Consider the following 23,045-nt stretch of genomic DNA (forward strand, 5'->3'; position numbering starts at 1 on the left):
GTGAATAAGCAGCTAGACAAGTACCAACCGAATGATGACCCATATAGCTTCGTAGAGCAAGTCAAGTAGGTCTACAAGGCCAACGACCTCACTGATCTTACTCTGTGCTCACAAGCTTTTGGTCTATGCTTAGGAGATAAGGGTAAGACCTGGTGCATGAGTCTAGGCATTGCTGATTGAGTGAACTGACTTTAACAACCTCAAGGGTCTCTTCATCAAGAGATTCTTTGACCATGGGTACTCCGATAACCTTCTAGTGTGGTTGATCAATGTCAAGCAGAAAGACAAGGAGCACATAAGAGACTACGTCACCGACGTGTGGAGTCTCTTCAAGAGGATCCCAACTAGTGAGTGACCCATCGAAAGAGCAATCTCCACAATCTTCATCAACGGGGTACGTTGTTACACGAGCGGTGATCAACAGCAAGCCTCACTCGCAACTTGATAACGAGACGTTAAGGAGTGGCAGTTGGGGAAATTGACTTTGTCGGATGGACAACACAACACAAAAAAATTTAAATATTTTGACAAACACCACATGAACCACACACAGAACCACATGCCAAACAGATAATACACAGTGCCTCTTGTCGTAGCTCAAAACAACTAAAAACCCGAATGTGGGTAGAGCATCACACAAATTTAACACAATGTTCTAAACAATCCTCAAAGATAAATCCAACAACATGAAAATCCTCGTCCCTTGATAACTTTTGGCCGACACTTGGCGCTTCAACTTCCAAGTTCTCCGACTTCACAAGTTAGCACAATAAGAGTTTGCTCTTGCATGCAACCCTCCTCTCACCTCTCTCACAAAGCACAATTGGAATTGAGGGGGAAGGCCCTTTGCTCTTCTCTACCTCATCCTTATATAGTTTTCATAGGTTCTCTCACATACATTAGGCTTTTTGCTTTTAGCTTTTGGCTTTTGCTTTTCTACTGCTTTTTACTATTTTTGTTTTTTCTGCCCTATGCATGTTTGCAACTTGTTTGGATCATAACTTCGTCATATGAACTCCGAATATAATCGTCCGGGTACTCAAAATGATTGGAATACACCTAATCGACAAGGCAATGTGGGAAAATTTACAAAAATCCATCAAAAATAGATAAAAATATCGATTTTTGTAAATCGCATAATTTTTCTCCATCTTTTATCTTGGACGACTTATTCCCTTCCTTGGCCTATTGTTCTTGTAGTTGCATACACTTTCAGCACACATGTCCTCTTTTTCTTCAAGAAATACTCACTGACGATGTAAAACTTACGACCTCTTCCTTTGATCCTCGAGTCTTCAAAATAAATATTCTCTGGATATGAACCTATTTTTTATGCAGTGTGTCCTAGTAAGAATATGGTTTTTTGAAATGAACTCCATGTCCAATCATTCATGATTTGGAAACATATGCAATGTTGGATCCATAATATGTGACCAGTCAATCAATGTTCACACGAAAATTATGTATGCACTTGAAGAACTGTGCTGCCTAGCCTATCTAGATGTGCTCGTGTGTCATGCAAAGTGCAAACAAAGTTCCTTTTTTTACTTAAAGTTCATTATCCTCACCTCTCAACGCTCATCAAAGAAATATCAATCTCCATTCTACCCACCCAAAATCTCATAATCTCTCAAGAAATGATGGCCCTCAAGATGTTGACCAAATAAGGATAGCCCATCTCACAATTGGTAGCATCCTTCACGACCCTCAAACTCACCCAACCACCATACCCACTCATCCAGAGGTTTCTAATTTTGTGATGAACATCCCAAATATTGTGCGTGCAAGAAATGTGTGTGCTCAATGATAGGTTCTCTCTCATGTGCATGTGCAACTAAGATTTACTGCACATAGCTGTAGCAGGCCTCATGCCGTGCAAGTGCTCAACGATGATACGAAATGTGCATAAGCAAACTCCAACTTCAACCTATCCAAAAAAATACCAAGCTTGACCAAGGCTATCAAGTTTCACACTCAACAAACAAAAAAAAATGACAAAAATAAATCCTAAGGCAAAAAAACACAAGAAATCCAATTACGAAATGACAAAACAAATAGTCACGCAAACAACTAAGTTAACAAAAATCAAACCTAACTACAATTTGACTAGGGGTTTTCAGTTTTCAAAAGAACACTTGACAATGTAGTGAGGAACTCTACAAGGCCTTGGCAAGCAATTCAAGCTTGCAGCGAGACACACTAGCTAGGGTCTTTGACAAGGCAATTAGAGTGGACAACCATCTCAAAGAGAGAAGCTCTAAGAGCTCGACTCGAGAAGAGACAAATGCTAGAAACTTTGAGAGAGTTTCAATGTCAAGTGAAAGATCAGGCCCAAGTACTCAAGATAAAGGGAAGGGCACAGATGCAAGTCAAGAGCTAGCCAATTTACAAGAAATGATGAGATGACCAACATGCCCTCATGTTGAATGTGTGTATTATAGCGGCAACCACCTGCCAACCAACTGTCAGGACCCGAGGTCTCGACCTTGCGCTAATTATAGTAGGTTCGGCCACGATAACCTACATTGCAGGCTACCGAGGAGACTCCCATATTTACAACCATACAGATAGCCTTACCTAGTGAATAGGCCGCAAATTTTTTTTGGGAGGGGAGCCCCATTGGCTCTCTCATCACCTAATGACACCAAACCAACCATTCATAAGATGGAGATAAATCCCACAGGCATACCTAGACCACATGGACCCTATGTGACCCATCCACACCAGCGATGCTCCAGTCCACTATGTGGAGGAGCTGAATGACAAAGAGTCTTATGTTCACCCTTACATATCATATGATGAAGAGGACAATGCAATCCTTATGGATTCCCAACCTATACCAGTGCTGACATTAGGTAGAGATAGAGAAAGAGGCTTTGGAGGGTAGATCACCCAAGAACCAATCTCGTGTTGGACTTGTGGACACCCATGGCATATCTCCTCATGCTGCCCTGAATGGGAGTAGGCTAATTGGGCCAATCTTAGATGCCCAAAATGTGGAATCACTCACCTGTTTGCCGAATGCCTGAGACGAAGACCACTCTCTAGTGCAGCAAACAAGCCATTTGTACTATTGGGGATGTTTGGAGTTGAGACATTTAATGGAGAGGACACACCCATCCTGTTGCATGTCATGACCCAAGCGCAAACAAAGCAGGCCGGCATATCATTGCTTGGACCTAGCAACTTAGATGTGGCCTCAATCGGAAAAAAAGTCGAAGGGAAAGGAGAAAGAAAGCTAACGCAAAGGTGACACTAAAAACAAAGTGCCATGATGCTACCTACCGGGAAAAAGGTGACAGATGCAAAGGCAAAAATGTTAGCTCTCCAAAGACAGCCAATCAAAGAAGGGGATTTTGAAGATGAGGGAGTACGTCAACTGGAGGCCATCAAAAAGGTCAAGGAGTGGATGAAAGAAGCCCATGAGCACCTAAAGGATGCTGAGTCCATATTGGAAGATGAGATCGATGATTTCTCAAGCATAAGCACACTAGCCTCACCTCCACGACCAAAGTCGAGGGACGCAGTTGTGCCACAAGCAGTGTCACTTAAACAGAGTCTGCACTCTACGGGCAAGCAAACCGGTTGGGACCATTGGCCAAGAAACATAGAGTTAGGAGAGAGACAAGTAGCTAATAACCTCCTCATCACGCTAGTGACCACCCCAATGCCTCTGAGCCTAGGGGACCTACTTAGGCAGCATCCGATGCTATGGCAAGAGCTGAAGTAGTGGGTTGAAGGACCAATGGAGCAAGGGCTAGCTGATCTACATGATCATCATGTGGTAATCAGATACCCAGTCTAATGCTGCACTCGATGCCCAAGTCCTTGCACATCAATGCTTTTTGGAAAGGCACCAAAAGGCATGAAGTCTTACTGGTCCTAGCTCTAGGGGACACCACGAGAAAGGGAAGTGTAGATATGGGAGCAAGAGTTAGTGTGCTGAGCCATGCAGTATTCCAGAACTGAGGCAACTCGCCTATTGAGAATGCTAGGTTCAATGTCACCCTAGCCAATGGAATGAAAGCACGGCCATTTGGAGTATTTAAGAGCTGGCCCTTGAAGATTGCAATTCCAATTCTCTATTGACTTTATAGTCATGAAAGGAGTGGACTATGACATTCTGTTAGGCCGGCCTTGGATGCACAATGCATGGGTCATAGAATACTAGGGTAATGGTCTAATCTTCTTAGGCAATTGAACTGAGGTAGTGAAAGTAGAGATGGATACATGGAAGACCACAGCGGTGAAGGGTGACGTGCAGAGATTAGAAACTCTTACTAGCCACTCACAAAGTATATCCCTTGCCTAGAGTATGAGCAAGATTGGATGCATGTACTTGCTACAATCAATCTGCCATTCTCATATGAGGAAGAGGAGTGCAAGCAAGCTATGGAGAAAGAGAGATTGCCCAAGAAGGAGCCTACAATGCCACTCTGCATGATGGCTAGAGGGCCTTGCAGCCAACCCAAACCTGTCACGTCCCATGTTCTTAGCAATAGGCCAGAAATCCAAGAAGTCTTAGAGCACCTAATGGGAAAGTTAGCCAGCAACCTTGCCGCTAACTTCAAACCTCTCAACAATCTCTTAAATGAACCCGTGGCGGTGGACTAAGGTGCCCAACCTGAACTTAATGTATAATCGGGCCTTAGTCGCTGATAAAAAGGAAACACCACGTCAATACTACAAGGACTGTTACTCCTTCAGTGAGATGAGAGCGAATATGAGGACTGCTATTCCTTTAGCGCCGAGGAATGCTACCCACCACACAAGCCTCCATTGCTAGAATCCCTTGTCAAGGTACGAGTGGCCACTATCATAGAAATTGAAGATGAAGATGAGGAAACCATAGCTCCATCTTACCTATGCTTGAATATCATTGCCAATCAAACACACGCATTTGATGCATTGATCGATGAGGATGTTGATTTTAACATCTTGACTCGTGATCATTGGGTTCAAATTGGAAGACCACAGTTATAGCCCACCAATGCCAAACTCAGCCCATTTGGCAGTCAACCACATGCACTTCTGGGAAAGTGCAAGATTGTAATCTCTATCGAGTCTAAAAGCATACCTCTGATCTTTTAAGTGTTGTCGAATGCAAGGGATGCAAGTACGAAATCGTTGTTAGGACGTATGTTTAAAAAGTAGAAACTCTGCAACATCGACTATGACTCCTAGCACATTCACCTTGCTATCAACAATATACGAATAATCACCACCTTCACCAAGGGCAACGCAGCTCCATCCAAGCTCGCAAGGCCACCAATTGAGAAACCCACCACCAAGGCTAAGGAGGGGGGGTCGTGACTTGTCACAACCCCCCAAACCTCAAAGCCAACAAATCGCTGAAATCAAAGCCAAGGCCCATGCACCACAGTTCAAATGGGCACCGAAATATCCAAGACTGCTGCCTAGGAGCACCAATCATGATCTCGCAAGGCTAGGAGCTCATATTCAAGACCTAGGAGGTGGAGAAGGAACTATAGGCATCAACGAATGGTCAAGCAACGATGGGTCCCCAAGATCTTGTTGCAAGCGCAATGCTACTACAAGGGCAACACCTGGATTTGGGTACCTAAAACCAGAATGGCCAAGGATCCTACTCCAATGCCGCTCCCAAACTTAACCACACAAAGCCACGTGACATATAAGGCACCAATGCTACAAATGGCTCAAACTGCAAAACCCACAGAGTCTCAAACACAGAAGTTGGAGAAGACTAAACAAGTATATAGACCAAAGCTACACCCTGCTACTCACACACTGCCTCAGCCCAATCCTACTAGTGCCCCTACAACCTTGCTAGCATCTAGTAGCATAGCATCCCCCAACTCTAACCGAGCCCATCATCCATTATCTGCCAAATTATCTAGTCTGATCAAGCCTTACCCACCAGCAGGTCTTAAGCCGTCCTACGAATGACAATCGATCTTCACATTGACTAAAGACCTAGCTGAGAACATAAGAGACGACTTGATCACCTGCATCAAGTTCTTAGATGCTACTTTCATTCTACTTGCTAAGAGCTATGAATGCTTAGACCTAGGTCTACTTGATCCATCCTTAGTGTTGGAAGTCCGCACCATGCCATGCACCTGAGAGGAATACGAATTCATGGAGGTAAAAACTTCCACAATCATAGAGGAATTGATCAACAACGTCGAGATATCTTGAGATCAAGACCTCAACCAATGATTGATCACTTCCTACAACAAGAGCAGAGTTACTGCCATGAGCCAAGAACTCTGCAGGTTAGTCGATAATGGCTCATCTTTCTTGAGGAAGTGGTATGCTCTCAGACTCCAATGGGAACAAGAAGGCTACCAAATCATGACTAACGCTGAGCAGCGACGTGCCATTAAGACCTCTAAGTATGATCCCACTTATGTAGCCTCCTATCTCTTTTAGGGTATTGGCCATCACTCGCGCAATCGATCACTGGAAGATCATGTCATGAGCCACCCATACTTAGACCGAATTCTGACTAAGGAAGAGTTACACATTGCTAGTAGGATCGACTCCAATGACTTCCTCATGGATGTTCTCACCTACATCACTCAAGTAGGCATCCGTCCTTTCGACATGGACCGCTATGCTAATCTTGAATATAACCCAACCTTCTATGATTTTCTCATGCGGAAGTAAACCACCCTAAGCCAACGTTGAATGTCCTCGACCCTCAAACCTTAATGCTAGAAACGATTCTGGGGCAAGGTGGAATCAAACATGTGAACAGGTAAGGTGAATGAAATGCACGAATGAAACCTCCATCAGTGAGACCAAGAGTAGAAGAGAGTGGATAAAAATCAACTTGTGTGATTGATGAAAAGTCCTAAAATCTTTGGAATGAATGGACTGCTTGAAAGAAAATTCTCTTTTTGAACTTAAGCATTTTAGTCTTTTCGTAAAAGCACAGTTAATTCGTGCTTACCTTTCTACAAGAAATTATCTTGAGGACACTAATGGTGAACTAAGGCATTATGACATGTACCCACTATGGCAGGTCAAGACAAAAGTAGCAAACTTCCATTCTCGGAGGAGGAGAAAGAAAAATATGGCCTCTCGTTAGAGATGAGCCTTATAATCAACTCAAGTTCATGTATATCTTGAATCGAGAAGACATAGTCCGAGAGGAACCAAATATCCAACAACTGGTGAAGTAGTGTAGGCTGCTGAAGTATGTGAAAAAGGTGGGCCATGCCATTGACTATGAGAAGTGCGCCAGGTTCCTTCAGACCTTCAACAAAAACTAGGGCACTGTCACGATGCACCTAGAGAATAAAGCTGCCAAGTAGAAATCGAGCTAAGCCCTCAGCTGGTACAGAAAGCATTGGGATTACCAAACAAAGTGGAAAAACAGCCAAAGTGAGATGTGTATGACATGCTAGGGATGGACAAAGTGATAGTCCACACAAACGATGGCATCAGCCTAGCCGACATCCTCGACCCTGAGGTGCAAATCTAGGCCAAAATGGTACATGCTTTATTCTACAGTCAGCAAATGCATTGATGAACAGAATCAACGTACCAATGCTGGAGAGCATTGCTGCCCGAGGTAAACCTCAATGGCTTTGTGAGAAAGAGATAGAGATGTTGACAAAAGCATTAGCCACCGGTGGAAGACCCGTAAGGGAGAATCCTTGGCCTCCAAAGCTAGGAAATCATCATCCTCAAAGGCCTCAACCATTTGCTTTGGAGGAATCTTGATAGCCATCATAAGAGAAGCACTAGGAAAAGCACAAGAAGGCGAGGCAGTTGGTAAAATGCCAGACAGGTCCCTTCCACACCAAGGACAGGAGTAGTCCAACGAAAGGACCGTGAGTGAGAACCAAGGAAGGCAACAAGCACAATCTCACCAAGGAGGGTCAACAAAGTCAAAGAGAGAGACTCCGTAGAAAAAGAAGGCCAAAGAAGAGAGGAATCAGAAAGAGGAAGTAGACCTACACAGAGCCCAAGGGGAGCCCAAAGGCACAAAAGAACGAAGATAGAAAGAAGAAAGGGACGAGGCAAAGAGAATAAAGGAGGAATCCAGAAGAGCTAAGGCAGAGAGAAAGAGAAGAGTTGAGGAGGAAGAGTTGAGGAGAAAGAGAAAAGTTGAGGAGGAAGAGGCGGAGCTTAGGAAGGAGGAAGAAGACATAGCTCTCACTATCCGCCTCTCAATGGAGCAACCTTTAGACGAGAAGAGTTGGCGACCATGAGCCCACCTCGACACACAAAAACCCAAGCACCAGCTCCAAGTCCCCCAAAAACTTGCCGCACCTAGTGACCGAGGGAAAGGGCAAGGGTCTGATCCACCCTATCCCAACCGTCCTACTACCTGCCACCCCAGTCATTACACCCACCCAAGACTCCTCTACCACCGTAGATGCTAGCAATCTTGTGGCATGGATGCAGTTCTTGGTCAACAAGGAGGCGAATCAAGGCATGAGTGTAAGAACCCCTATGACGGGAGAAAGAAGACAAGTAGCTCTAGATGGGGAATCTAGATGGGACCTCAAACGGTCGAAGATAGAGGCATCTACAACCACTGGTCCCTCTGTGCTGCCGTTGTCCACAACCTATGATGCCTATGTGTATGAACTCTTGTCACAACTGAAATGGGCGAAGGAGGACAAGAAGATAACCATCGTTGAGCTTGAGGTCGAAAGGGAGACCATGGCAGCCTCTCAATTAGAAAGGACCCATCAAGTGGCCACCTATCAAAGAGAGATCAAGGAGCTAAAAGAGAAGCTCGAGGCCAAGAGAGGAGACGATGAGAGATGGCAATCCAAACTCATGGTGAAAGCACACGGCTTTATGAGCCTACAACACAATTTTGATGAGCTGGTGGCATTGTACAAAGAGCTCCAAAAAGAAAATGAAAAAATCCGAGATGCTGTAGAGAAGCTACCAGTAGTAGAAGAATAGAGAAGCCGACGGCACCTAAAGCATATAGCAAATTTGGAACAAAGGCTAGCCTCGGAGCTTGAAGAACAACAACTCTTAGAAAGAGAAATCGAAGAACAAGAGAGACGGCTAAGGGCGCTAGTCTGTAGGCACAACAAAAGCCTGAAAGATATGAGGAAAAAAGTTGATGACTGGGTGAACAAGAGCGAAGAAAGAGTGAGTGCCTTAGTGCGCTGACTAGCCCTTGTAGAAGAGGCGACAAAGTGAGCAAAGAGCAGGGCAAAAGGCCCCATAGGTGATTGTGAAAGCCCAACAATGTGCCTTTCTCCGCACTCTCTTAGACACTAAATTTGAGGAAGAGGAGACCGTTGAGTCCTTAAAGAAATAGCTCGAGATCACCCATGTAGGGATCTAAGGCATGGGCTTTACGTCCAAACACAAATTGCAAAGCCCACCAAAGCAGAGCCACCAGAGCATAAGGAAGAAGAAAGGCAAAGGCCGATTGATGACGTAGGGCCAAGTTTTGAAAGGGAGCAACAAGCAACGACTCCTTAGAGGGAGGTTTTTTCGATAAGGATGTCCCCCCACTTTTTTTTATCTCAAATGCTAGCCAAGATATCTATTCTATGGCTGGGTGTGGCCAAAAGAGAAAAAAAAAAGGAAAGCAAAATGCATGTAACTCATAGTCACTACAACTAGGAGTCCTCAAGCTAGGGGCATCCAGTGACCTTGGTCGGCTGTCCCGCTCTGTCCCTAATCCCCTAGCCAATTTTTGATTTCCCACATCTCACTTAGAACACCTCAAGACGAGGACTTCTAGACCTGTCTCCCTAAGCCACGCACCGCACCTCTAACGATGCATGAACTGGGTCCTCAAGTGTGGGATAACACCCAGGCTTGTGGCTCATCCAACTCCCAGTTCCACTAGCACAAGCGCAATGCACCACACAGTAAGGTAGACACACCCCCAAGTAGTGCACCTTCTTTTCTTTTCAGGTAAATACAAATGCTACAACCCACCAACTTCAGAGGCCCCATCATCCATGCAATGCGTTCCCAGCCTCCACCACCTTAACCGGTTGATCAGTTTCTTCCCAAGACCAATCCCCTCGAGACCCCATCATCATCAACTCACACAAATGCCCTTTTAAATCACCAAACCTTCATCAACTCAAAATTGCCAGTGTCCTGGAACTTGCAACTATCTAGGAGGAGGTTAATGTTATACGATCTATCACCATGCAGCCCACACGATGCATAGAAAAACCAAGGAAGCCTTCGTCAAAAAGTGAATGGAGAAGCTATTCTACTCAGGCAAGAAAAATGCAAGAGATGGCAACCCCAGAAAAAACGTGGGGGAGCTCCAACTACTTTGGCGAGATTCTCTCAAGGATGAGGGAGGCCCTGTCAAGGATGAAGGATGCTCTCTCAAGGATGATAGAAAGCACTGAATATTCTAGAAAGGCTTTGTCAAGGATGAAGGAGAGCCCCCGAGGGCTCTCGCAAGGAAAGCGCGAAGCGCAATATAATTTATTTTATCAGCATACCAAATGGACATCGATGAAGGGATAAGGCAACTTGAAGGGAATAGGGAAGAGTCATGTTAAGATCGTGTCATAGCAACCACGGAGGGAAAGTGGATGGATCCGTGTAACACCATTTTCAATTTCAAAGATAGATTTTTCCACCTGCCATTCTCCAAGGGGGGATCCGTCTAACACCATCGTCAATTTCAAGGACAGATCCACCCATCTGCCTCTCTCTAAGCAGGGATTTGTCCAACACAATCTTCAATTTCAAGAACAAATCTACCCACCGTCACCGTCGGTGAGGGACCAGGCCCCACGTCATTTTCAATTTCAAGGGTCAATCCATCCAATACTATCCCCTGCAAGGACTACAAACTCAAAAAATCCATCTAGCTACACCCATCCCACCTTCCAACTATTACCCATCAATGCCATGGGACTGGCACTAGGTCAAGAGGGGGATAATGTTAACCTTAGCACAAGAAGAAAGTAGAAAAAGTGGAAAAGCACAAGTTGGGACCTAAAAGAGGTGGCCCAAAAGGAAATCGAATACAACAGAAGAAGCAAGAAGAGAAACGGCCAAAAGTGCAAGGGCAGCCTCAAAAGCTATGTCAAAGACAAAAGTGCATTCTTAAATGCAAGGCGCCCCTAAAACTTTTTGTAAAAGAGCACTAGGCTCCCTCCTTTGCAAATTGTAAAGGTAGATGACCAGTAGAAAGGAAGCTAGGAAGATAGGAGGACAATGGGAAAGAGAGCCTAGGCCACAGCTGGCCATGTAAAAAAGGGGATAAGGGAATGACTGCCCAAAAGGGATTTAGAATTTTGTATATAAAGTTGAAAAGTGAATGAAAAGCTCATTCTTTGGTGTGTGGTAAAAGTGGACTCATATTCTTCTCTTCCTCCCTTCTCTTTGTTTGCTTGTTTGTGCTTGAGAGAGGGAGTGTGAGGGAGTGAGTGTGTGAGGGTGAGGGTTCTTAGAGGCGAAGCTCTCCATCTTCTCCTCTCTTCTTCTTCTCATCTCTTCTCTTCTCTTGTCTCACGTGTGGCTATGGAGGTGGAGGCTTGAGGATGCTTAAGCTCATATCACAAATCGTGGAGCTGCTACTGATGTGCTTGAGGGAGGAGGCAACTCATTTGGACATCGAGGTAAGCTCACTATACCCCAATAGGATTGAAGGCATGTTGGCTAGGTGAAAGATAGCCATAGTTGCTAACTTGAAACACTTGAAAGAATAAGCGGTCTGTGGGTCTTGGCGGTTCGCCTCTACTCATGGAATACTAGGTTCCTACCTAACTATATATTGCTCTTATTGTCACAATGAATGATAACCGGACCATCTCCCTATACATCTAAATCACCCCATAAATTTTATAGCCATACCACCTCACATGCTAGCACAATAGCATCTCTATCCCTAAACCTTTCTACTTGATAAAGCAACCATTGGTTGCCTTTTGCTGCTCCAAATAACTACTACACTACCAAGGGAAAACATGAATCCATTGGTAATCTTGCATCTGCATCATCTATGTACCTAAACACTTGCACATCCTTACATGCCCCATAAAGAAGTCCATGATGTAAGGTGGACTTCACATATCTCACTATAGGTTTGACTACATCCAAATGAGGCTTCCTAGGTACCTGCATATACTAACTCACACGTCCAATAGCATAACTCAAGTTTGGCCTTGTGATGGTCATATAGATTAAACTCCATATTATCTTCATGAACATGGTCTCACCCCCAACACTAGCACTCAATTTTACATTTTCCTTCAATGGAATATCCATATATCATCTATACATATAGTCATCTCAATGCCAAGGAAGTATCTTAGCTCACCCAAATCCTTCATCTCAAATTTTTGCTTCAAAAGGCCCTTGACATTAGAAATCCTACTATCATTATCACTTGTATTAATCAAGTTATCTATAGATGACTATGATGATCAAACCTGCATTATCCTTTCTCATATAAAGTGAGTGATCTAGAATAGAAATATAAAAGCCAATGTTGACAGGATACTCTCCTTTCTTGTCAGACTATGCTCTAGGTACTTGTTTCACCCCATAGAGTGCCTTCTTTAATCTACACACATATGTGGGATTCTCTAAATCCTTATAATACGTTAGCTACTCCATATACACCTCTTCTTATAGATCGCCATGCAAGAAGACATTCTTTATGTCTATCTTTTGTAGAATTCAACCTTTGGATGTTGCCAAAGCAATCATAAATTTAACAATTGCCATCCTGACAACTAGATTGAATGTCTCTCCATAATCTATGCCATATGTCTATGCATAATCTTTTGCCAACCAGCAAGTATGGCCTTATGTTTGCTATTAGATCTATCTGCATTATGCTTTAACTTGTAGACCCACTTACAACCAATAGCTTTCTTGGCCTTAGGTGATGGTACTAGACTCCAAGCCATGTCAATTTCTAATGTATCTATCTCCTCATCCATTACTACATCCCAATGAGCATGGCTAACAGCCTCCTCCAAATAAGTGGACTCACCATCCTCAACTACCTTTACCATATAAGCATAGTGATAAGCTATATAACCCTCAAAGCCAAATCTTCTAAATAGGATATCTCACATTGGTGTATAACACTAGATCACTCAATGGAGTCCTTACATTACCATGTGCTCTCTATAAACTTTGTATCTCGATTGAAGAAATGCCAAGCTCATCATCCAAGCTCTGAGCCACTAGAATCTCCATTAAGAATTGCATGACTAGTAGATACACTATTACCATTTGACACTTTCTTCTTCCCTTTGTCATTCATTACCTACAACAATATAGATGCACCCTGATGATATGGGGCTACTCCTTAGTCTCCTATACCAAGGATTATTGATTGTAAATATATCACTAGATGACATCTTTGGTCCACTAAGAGTTTTTAATTCCTGCATTTCTGTCTGCACATGACTATCATGATCATCGACATCATCCCTGCTTACCTGAGACTCACCACTAATAGGATTATAACAACGATACTCGTTTTTCTTAGTATAGTATCCAATGAAATTACATTTTTCAGCCTTGGGATCCAATTTCTTCCTTAACTCATCGCATGAATATGTACAATACAATCAAACACTTTCAAGTGTGATACATCATGTTTCTTTCTTGTAAAACATTCCTTAGGAGTTATACCATGAACTGCATCTATATGAGACTTATCTATAATATAGAAAGTAGTATGAACAACCTCAGACAAAAAATACTTGATCACATTTTCTCAATCATCAATGCTTGTGTAACTTTTACAATGTGTCTATTTTTTTTTTCTGTAATCCCATTTTGTTGTGGGGTATACTTGCACATAAATCATTGAACTCATTAGAGAAGTATTCTCTCCCTCCATTTGACCTCAAGCACTTGACTTCAAGCATGTTTCTATTTCAACAATAGCCTTGAAAGGTTTAAAATATTCAAACGCTTCACTCTTTTCCTTCATGAAATATACCCAGAGTTTTCTAGACCAATCATAAATGAATGTAACAAAATACTTACTGGTACTAAGAGATACATTTTGGGTAGGCCTCCAAACACCTATATACACAACATCAAGTATATTCTTGCTCACATCTCTGTCATACAATCATAGTTGCCTTGCTTGCTTTCCTCCAAGCTGACATGCTTTACAAACTTTATATGATTCTACAATTTTGAATATAGACAAACTTGTAAGGTAATCCTTTTGACTGCATTAATTTCAACATTTGCATATTTGCATATCCAATGTATTTGTGTCATATTTCAATGTATGCAACCACACCTTTGCCTTTAGTATACATAGTAGTATTTATAACAGGAATTCGAGGATCCAAGGTAAACATGTGGCCAACTCTACTTCCTTTTGCAATCAATCTACATGTAATCCTTTTGCTCAAGGAAATAGGCAACAAATACATACTTTTTAGCTTCTGGGTCCAACTTCTCCCTGAGCTCATCATGCACATGTACACTTGCAATGCAATTTCAATACTTTAACATGTGACAAATTTGGTTTCCTACAAATAAACTTCTTCTCTGGCATCACATGATGCACTACAGCAATGGTAGTCCTATTCATAATGTACATAGCTTTGGAGACAACTTCGGCCCAATAATAACAAGGCATATTCTTGACCATTTCTAAGATGGGAAATTCCATTGTGCACATCACTTTAACTACATGTGTTCATGGAAATAAATACAACTTATATGGGAGCAAGCCTGGTTCTCATTTGGACACAATTGTAATCATATTGTCCTTCTGAAAAATACAAGTGTCCCATACATTAATCTTGACGAAGCTCAAAATCTCTGTGTTCTTTAGGATAACTTGTGGCACTTGTACTTTGTCTCCTTTTGGGCTAGTCCTTCAAAAATCTGAATAACAATGGTACATAGTCCTCAAATACTCTCCCTAACTATAATTGTTGATAGATGCTCGTGAAAGACTGGTAAAATGTTCTTAGGTTCCATTGGAGTCTTTGATGCACCTAATGTATCTCTCCTTCCTTTCTTCTTAGGGCATCAAAATAAAAAGTTGATGGCACACCTCCATTGACCTCCCATCTAGCCTTCAATGACACTTTTGTAGCCTAAATTCTAATGGCTTCTTGAGCTTTACAATAAAATTCAACTTTTGACAGGAGGTATCAAAAAATAGGATTATTTGAAGGAACTCTAAGAGTAAATAGGACTAGATCTAACTCTAGCAACACGATCGATCCACGGCATTTCTCCTTTGATGTGCAATAATTTTGCCATTCTCGTTAGCTACTTCTATGACAAATTCCATTTATGCAATCATCAAGTCCTGCCATTTCCTTCTTGTAAATCTACCACACATGTTTCATCTTTATGAGAATGCGAGGTATGAACTACTTAGTTTGAAAGGAGGATGTCCTTCTTATGGTGTTGACCATGGAGTGGCATGCAAAAAGTCATTTGAATTGGATAGTGGTCACAAGCAATGACATCTAGTGGGAGAGAAGATCTACAATCTAAGGCCATCCATCACATACCACCATCAGTGTACACATGATTCAAGAGTAGTGCCCTCCAATGCCCTTCCTTTCGATGATTATGCCAAGTAAAAGATAATTGTTCCTTTGAGATGATGGATGCTATATCTACAAGGCTGTGCATTATGGATATCCTCTCTTAGTTCTCCCTTTCCATTGTCAACATGGTCCCTCTACCATGAGAGTCACTCCATTAGCTATAATATCCTTGTATGCTTTACAAAGTGTGGTGTTATGCCCTTCTTTTAGGATTGTGTCATAGCTACTAAGACTAGACTTTGTGGTGGGAGTATTACAAGTAGAGTGAACATGGTGTGACATGGTTTTGTACCTCCTTACGGATTGAACATATGATTACTTTTACTTTGAAACTCTAGTCATGACTACAGGTGTGACACTACCCTTACTAGACTTTGTAGAAGTCTTGAAAGCAAGTAAACATGACGTGACATGGGCTTTGGCTTCTTGATCGAAATGGTAGTTATCTTTCCTTGCTGGACTCATGAAAGACTAATAAAGTCTCTAGGTGTGGAACCACCTCAAGATACCCTAGTATGTACCACGCGCTTTAGTAAACCATCCTAGTATGCTTTTAGTAAGCGTGAGGGGTTTTTGTGACGTGGTGTAAAAAGATACATTCGAGGATTATTAAAATGGGCATAAATCCCCCGATGATTCTTGACGGTGGGGGGGCTCTTTCGTCTTCGTCTTCCGCTTCTTTCTCCCTTTCACACTTGGGAAGTTGGGAGACTCGAGACGGCACTTGTCCACTAAGTAAGCTTCTTCTACAAGGCAGCAGTAGAAGTAGTAGTCCTTTTACTGCCTGCGGCGGTTACATTCGAGTGTCTCAGTGTCTCTCTCTCTCTCTCTCTCTCTCTCTCTCACATTCATCAGTCTCTCTGCAGTCACAGACCTTGGCCCTCGGTAGCTGCTTGGACTTGCATTCCCTCTCTCTCTCTCTCTCTCTCTCTCTCTCTCTCTCTCTCCATGCCGCACTGCCTCTCGTATAGACAAGTCTTGTCCTCTGCTGCACGCCCAGGTTAGCTGCCTAGCAAAGACCCTCCCCTTTTTCAGTGGCTATGGAACTTTACCCTCCTTTATTCCGATGATTCTAGGGGGCGAATGCTTGCCATCAAAGGACTAGCCTTGTGTGGCATTTATCTTCTGGACTTAGGCGTTTGGCTTGCTTGGGGGGGGGATCCAGTGTGCAAAGGGAATGGGCTTGCATGGCATTAGATTGCCTTTTTAAGCCAAAACTTTCTATGGAATGATTGGAATCTCCCTCTCTCTCTCTCTCTCTCTCTGTGTCTCTGTGTGCTCACATTGCCATTGTTTCTCTTGCTTGCACATGATTGCCTCTTTTGCAGTTGCAGGGGCTGGCATTTGCTTGATGGTGGAGCTGAGATGAGAGCTTGGTTGATCTGACTATGCTATAATAATGGATGCTTTGGTTGGCTAGCTCTTCTTATTCTCTATTACAAAGCCAAGCAGACACAGAAACACAGAGAGAGAGAGACAGAGAGAGAGAGAGAGAGAGATGGGCGCATCCGCCAAATGGATCAAAGCCCTCTTCGGTGTGAAGAAGACCCCCGCTGCAACGAGGCAAAAGGAGGTTAGTCCCCCCTGTTTTATCATTAACTAACAAATTAGAATGAACAATGCATGCCTATCTTGTCAGCTTCACCAAGCAAAAATGTCTTCGAATTACGAGTGATAGAATATGCTTGCTCTTTCTTTAAGTGGATCGAGCAAAAGAAAAGCACGTCATGCAGAAAGCATCTGCCACGACAGTAAATTAAATGTTTTGAATTCAGTTCTCTGAATGTCAGTGGATGCTTGCATGAAAATTCCCCTTTTCTTAGAATTTATAAAAAGCACGGGCTGAGGATACTTTATTTACTACTTGACCAATGCCTGCTACATTATTATTATTATTATATTATAATACACATTATCAGGCTATCAGCCACTGATCGCGAATATATTAATTAAATTCTTAAGAAAAACCCGGAAAAGCTAGGCACGATGTTGTGGGTTGGGCCGGCGGGGGTGATCACATACATGAGAGTTTGCCAAAAAAAAAAGAAGATAAAATAATTAACCTTTATTTTGCCTCCCATGCTGATATTCAATGTCACAACGTCCATATGTATTTTTACTGGCCCAAAAAGAAATGCTGATTCTCTCGATTTTTACAAAAATTTAATGTATGTGTGTGTGTGGGGGGGGGGCGCGTTTTTGTAACAGAAGAAGAAGAAGAAGCGGGGTGAAGGCGGGGACGCACGTGACGACGAGGGCGCGGACAATCATATAAACGGTAATGGCATTATAAAAGGCCAAAAGCGGGATGGTGCGGTGCTAGAGGGGAGGGTCATGTGTGAAGAAGAGTCTAGGTCCCGAAGGTGGCCCAAGGGCCTCATGTTGTTCAAGACTGCCAGTGCCATTGACAAGAGGGCCGTCTCACATGCCCTTGTGGACTCATTAGAGGATATCAGCTATGAGGAGGGTTTGGCCTATGTCCCCACCACCAAGGAGCCGGTTTTATGGGCACCGCCCAAGCGTCTCGCCACCCCACCACACACCCTTAAAAGCCATGCTCAAGGATTAGAAAGTCCAACCCCTTCTACCCAGACTTGTAGCCACAAGTTGCATCCTCACCCTCTATCTACTCCCACCACCAAGTCTATTGCCTTTGATATCGAACATTCAGCTGCCACACTCATCCAAGCAATCTTTCGCGGATTCCTGGTAAGCACTAGGCTTTTTATCAACACATGCTTGATCCTTATTGTTCTTGTGAATAAGTTTGTTTTGATGTGTTTGTTATTCTTTACCCTATAGCTACGACATTTAATGCGATATTAGGCATTTGTCTTTTACAAACACATATTTGATGTTTATTGTTGTCGTGAATATGTTTGTTTTGATACGTTTGGTTATTCCTTACCCTATAGCTATGGCATTTGAAGTCATATCTCAATCAAAGCAAGAAAATGACCCTTTGTATGGTGGTGCCTTGTATATGAATACGCAATTGAATAATGGATACCTTGAGGATATTCCCTAGTCCCATGATCTTGGGATGTGTAGCATTCTTCCACATCCTATTTTTCTTTTTCTCTCTTGTTTACATTCAATACATTGTAGTGTGCATATATCAAGCTTATGCTAGAATCACCCTTGTAGTTTGGCAATTGCTTATAATATTTGTTATGACTTTATAATGTGCAGGCTAGAAGGGCATTGCGAGCATTGAAAGCACTGGTGAAGCTACAAGCATTAGTGCGTGGTCATGTAGTGCGAAAGCAAGCAGCAATCACATTAAGGTGCATGCAAGCCTTGGTGAGAGCACAAGCAAGTGTGCGTGCCCATCGATTGCACAATACCATGAGCACAATAGCGACACATAATCAAAGACAACATTTAGATGATCAAAAGAGCTCAAGATGTATAAACTTTCGAGAACTAGAGGTAAGGTGGAAGTTCTTGATTTCTTCCAATGCATCAGATGTACTAGTGGTGGAAATAGCTATGTCTAGATAGGCATAGAAAAAGGTGTGCCTATGACACCATACTTGCAATTCCTATGTTGGATATACAAAGTGATTCCAAGAGATCTTTCTTATTAGGTGGGGGTGGATCGTACACATGTTTCCCTCCAATGCTAGTTCAAGTTTGGTTGGGGCGCTTGTATCTTAACAATCATGAAATCACATTGTAGGGGGCTTGAAAGGAAGTGTGCACCTACTTACTTTTTAAGAGTATGTCAAGAGTTTGGCAAGGGTGGCAACTCAAAAGAGAAACTACTACAAATGTCCTTAGTAGGTTAAGTGTCATGTCATATGCTTGCATGCTTAGATTTTTGGACATGTTACCTCATAATATAGAAAGTATGAGGAGGAAAAGCATGGGACACATGGGGATTGCTTTATCTTAAAAAATTATGGAAGCCAACAAAGCCTTAATTAAGTGTTTGATGGGGTGGGCCTTGTGTACAAAAACCAATGCGTGGCTACCCCCTAATGCGCTCTTATAAATGTTACCTAGGAGTGTGTCTCATTGAAGGATCTGTTAAGTTTTTAGAGAAAAACATTTTAGTACATTGCATGAAGAAAACATCCTTTTTCGCTAGATCCTATAGGGAAGTAATAGTAATTGCTCACAAAACCCCCCCAAGACACACACACACACACACACACACACAAAAGCAATGAGCTTAGAGAATCCAAGCCATTTCCTCTAGACTGCCATTTCAATTTGCATATTCATTATCTAGTTTACTTGTTAATTTAATAAATCATTGTTATTTTAAGAGATGTTTAAAACAATTTCTTTAAGAATACTATATGTTTTCTTGTTCTGTGGGCAATATGCAAACATTAAGGCTTGTTTCTATGCAGGAAGCGGGATGGTGCAACGCGAGAGGGAATCTGGAGGCGCTTCGGGAGCGGCTGCAGCAAAAGGAGGAAGCGGCGCTTAGGCGGGAGAGGGCGCTGGCGTACGGCCTGTCGAACAGGTGGCGGGCCTCCATTCGCCCGGACGACGACGACGACGACGACGACGAGTACTGCGACGTGGACAACTTCCTGCCCAGGCGGGGCCCGCCGCCCTCGCCCGCCCGCCTCCACGCGGCCCCTGCCCGTCTCGCCAGCTCAGTGCCCCCCCCTTCGCCCTGCCGCCGCCGCGGCCCCGCCACGCCCAGGCCACGTCACCCCTCCGCGCCCGTCTCTCCATGCGGCCGACGCCGCGCCGTCAGCAGTCCACGTCAGCGCCCTCCGCCGCCGCCTCCCGCCCCCGAATGCGCCAGCCCCCGCCGCCGCCACTCCCTTTCCTCGCATGGCAGCCGGCACGGCATACCTGCGCCGACCCTGAAAGAGGGGCCGCCTTCATACTCGGGAAAAAGGCTGTGACATGGAACATTGTACTAAAGCTACACATTCGTCATCCAATTATATAAAAAGGGCAAATCTCTAAACGTACTTCTCCTTTGTACTAACTCAACAAGCGGACCTTTAAAAATTTTTGAAATGCTTCTTTGGGAGGGTAATGTAGGGCAAAATCCCTTGAGAAGGGCAAAGAATCTCTCTCACATCTAGGAGAAAATGGTAGTTCTTCCCACCATTTGGTATATTTAGATCAAAATCAAAACTTGAGCATATGGTTAGATTTACATTAGTAAGATCCATCGAATGAACCCAATATCCATATTTTTTATCTTTCTTATTGCATTTTCCATACTATATTGTATGACAAGTATATTGCATTGTAAAGCCAATAATATGACACAATTCAGGCAATAATATGTCAAGATGTCATGCACATGTCTTAGTATTGGACCTTGCTATGTTATTAGTCCCTTTACTTTGTTAGATGTTTAATCATCCCTTCGATTAGCATTTTAAGGTTACTGTTGGTGTTGATCATCAAGTACATGATTTGGATTAGGTAGATACTTTTTCAATAGGCTAACGTGGAATACGTTATGAATCTTTAGGATTATGTTCACCAAGGACTAGCATTTTAAGTATTACATGAGTTACATATCGCTCATCAGTTTGGGCATCTTTCAACAAGTATTAGTTTTTGGGCAGTTTTATTAGGCAACAGATATGTAGTTTTGTGCCATGTGGCCAAACAGGTCAGGCCACATTTATTGCTACCTAGTAGTTGGCCATATTTATTAGGGACGATTAGATTTGGCAAGTTGGCCAAATTTGGCGGCAATCAACAAGATTCGGTTGGTTGACTTGCCATATTTTTCCCCATTCTTTTTGGCTATTTATTGGCCACTCAACCAGTGCACACACATATTTTGGTTGTGTACACTTCAAGCTCCAAATGCTTTTTTTGTGTGTGATGGATGTATTAGCTCTTGCCCTTTGGAAAAGGGATAATAAGCATTGAACTTTTGCTAAGCGCCACATCAGATGTGCAATCAAAGAAGGAGATCAAGCTCAAAGGGGTATTTCCTTGTGTTCAAGTGCCTACTAGGAAAACATCAAGAAGAGAAATGAAAGAAGTATATATTTGTGGTACAACTCAACCAACTGGTCAGCCAAGCTAAACACACTCGATCAATTTGTGTAACAAAAATATTTATGAGTAGCTTTTTATAAAATCCATTTCGTAAAAGGAAACTTTGTACAACACATTTTTTATATGAGCCGTATTTTTTCCTTCTTAGTCTAGGATAATATTTTCCTTTTCAGTCATGCAATTTGGCTAGTACAAACGACCAACTCCTTAGATACAAGTCCCTTTTGTTAGGCTCTTGGCATAAGATTATGTGTATAAGCTCTTAATATAAACCTATTGTGTGAGGGTTTGCAAGTACAAGTTGAAATATGTGCTCTTGGAGAATTGTTGGCCTTGTGCTTCTCTTTTGCAATCCTAGCAATCTATTCAACCAACCACAACCACTCTCTTTATGCAACTTCTAATTGCTCAACATCCTATGAGTACCAGCAAAACACTGCTTCAAATCCAATAGAGGTCAAAGTCCCAATCCCAAAGGGAGCTAGATTTACTCAGACCATAATATCTTCTCAATGGAAAGCAAGAAGGTAGGACTTTGACTTTGAGGTAAGCAATCTTGAAAGCTTGATGAACATGTACAAGACCACTTGAGAGCTCATAACCACATGTGGCTTAGCCAATTATGCCCAAGCAACAACAACTTGTGTCCATTTTTGTGATATGTTTGTCTCTCATAAAAAAGTATAACCTAAATACTAGGACTAGCAGGTTTCTCTATGCCTTGAGCTTTGGGCAACAATTTGAAGAGAGGCAAACTTTAAAAACTTGCCTTGAAGCTAGTGGAGGAGACATTGGGGATTAAGGGTGGAATAGGGAAGTACAATAGAGTGCAAAGAACACCCCATGTTGCTCAAAGATGGAATGATAGATTGATAAACAATGAAGGAGTTCTTTGGAAGGCTACATTTGAAGAAGATTTAAGAGTCAATGCATTTGTTTTAGCACCTATTTACCTACAACAAAGTTGTGGCCATCCTAGCCAGGAGTGCCAAAATGGTTATTAGAGGATATCATAAGTGGGAATTTGGTCAACTAGGACTTCAATACCCTCTTGATGATATGTATTAATGAATCTCTAGCAAAGACTCACAATGTTCTCTTGAAGGATCCGACACTGAAGCTCTACTGCATAAAAGCAAGAACCAAAGTTATCAATTATCGTAGTGCACTCATCCACATCATAGCTATTAGCGTAGGACTAGATTTACAAGAAATCATGCAATCACAATATGTGCCCCCATCTTTGCTGCCACCAAAGGATTGGACTAGAGAGCACAAAACTCAAGAAAAGGAAATGAGGTAGAGGGTAGAGATTGAAAACCTAACCCTATTGAGACAAGTGAAAAAAGAAATAAAGAGAAGAAATAGAGTTGAGCTCATCATCAGGATAGTTTGATGAAGGAGAAATAGAAGAGTAGTGAATGATTGTCCACATTGCTAGAAACAGGTCAAAGAAAGAATAGAAAAAGTTGGAAGCTAGCAAAGTCAAGAAGAGTATGAGCGAGCAATAAGTGATTCCATTCAAGAGGTAATGAACAAAAAGGATTA

At 42.6% G+C, this 23,045-nt stretch overlaps 1 protein-coding gene across 3 annotated transcripts; it reads left to right on the top strand.

Annotated features, from left to right (window-relative positions):
• Nucleotides 1-16,177: 16,177 nt before the first annotated feature.
• On the top strand, nucleotides 16,178-20,761 carry LOC148027822 (uncharacterized). 3 transcript variants are annotated; one of them, XM_087689529.1, is made up of 4 exons: nucleotides 16,185-17,073; nucleotides 17,709-18,209; nucleotides 18,693-18,932; nucleotides 19,862-20,761. In XM_087689529.1, the coding sequence occupies exons 1-4, from the start codon at nucleotides 16,999-17,001 to the stop codon at nucleotides 20,369-20,371; spliced, it is 1,326 nt and encodes a 441-aa protein (XP_087545655.1). In that variant the 5' UTR covers nucleotides 16,185-16,998; the 3' UTR covers nucleotides 20,372-20,761. The 3 variants fall into 3 exon arrangements, with proteins under 3 accessions (XP_087545656.1, XP_087545657.1, XP_087545655.1); XM_087689530.1 differs by lacking the exon at nucleotides 18,693-18,932 and having other exon boundaries at nucleotides 16,178-17,073; XM_087689531.1 differs by lacking the exon at nucleotides 17,709-18,209 and having other exon boundaries at nucleotides 16,181-17,073.
• Nucleotides 20,762-23,045: the final 2,284 nt, after the last annotated feature.

The sequence above is a fragment of the Lygodium microphyllum genome, chromosome 12 (genome assembly GCF_053477565.2).
Source record: "Lygodium microphyllum isolate KBCC chromosome 12, Lygodium_microphyllum_v1.1.10, whole genome shotgun sequence".
Classification (NCBI taxonomy): domain Eukaryota; kingdom Viridiplantae; phylum Streptophyta; class Polypodiopsida; order Schizaeales; family Lygodiaceae; genus Lygodium; species Lygodium microphyllum.

Bases quoted from the DNA above. Each gene is read 5' to 3' on its own strand.
- LOC148027822 (XM_087689529.1), top strand. From the start codon at position 16,999: ATGGGCGCATCCGCCAAATGGATCAAAGCCCTCTTCGGTGTGAAGAAG. The intron at 17,074-17,708 runs GTTAGTCCCCCC...TTTTTGTAACAG, and splicing joins CTGCAACGAGGCAAAAGGAG to AAGAAGAAGAAGAAGCGGGG. The intron at 18,933-19,861 runs GTAAGGTGGAAG...GTTTCTATGCAG, and splicing joins TAAACTTTCGAGAACTAGAG to GAAGCGGGATGGTGCAACGC.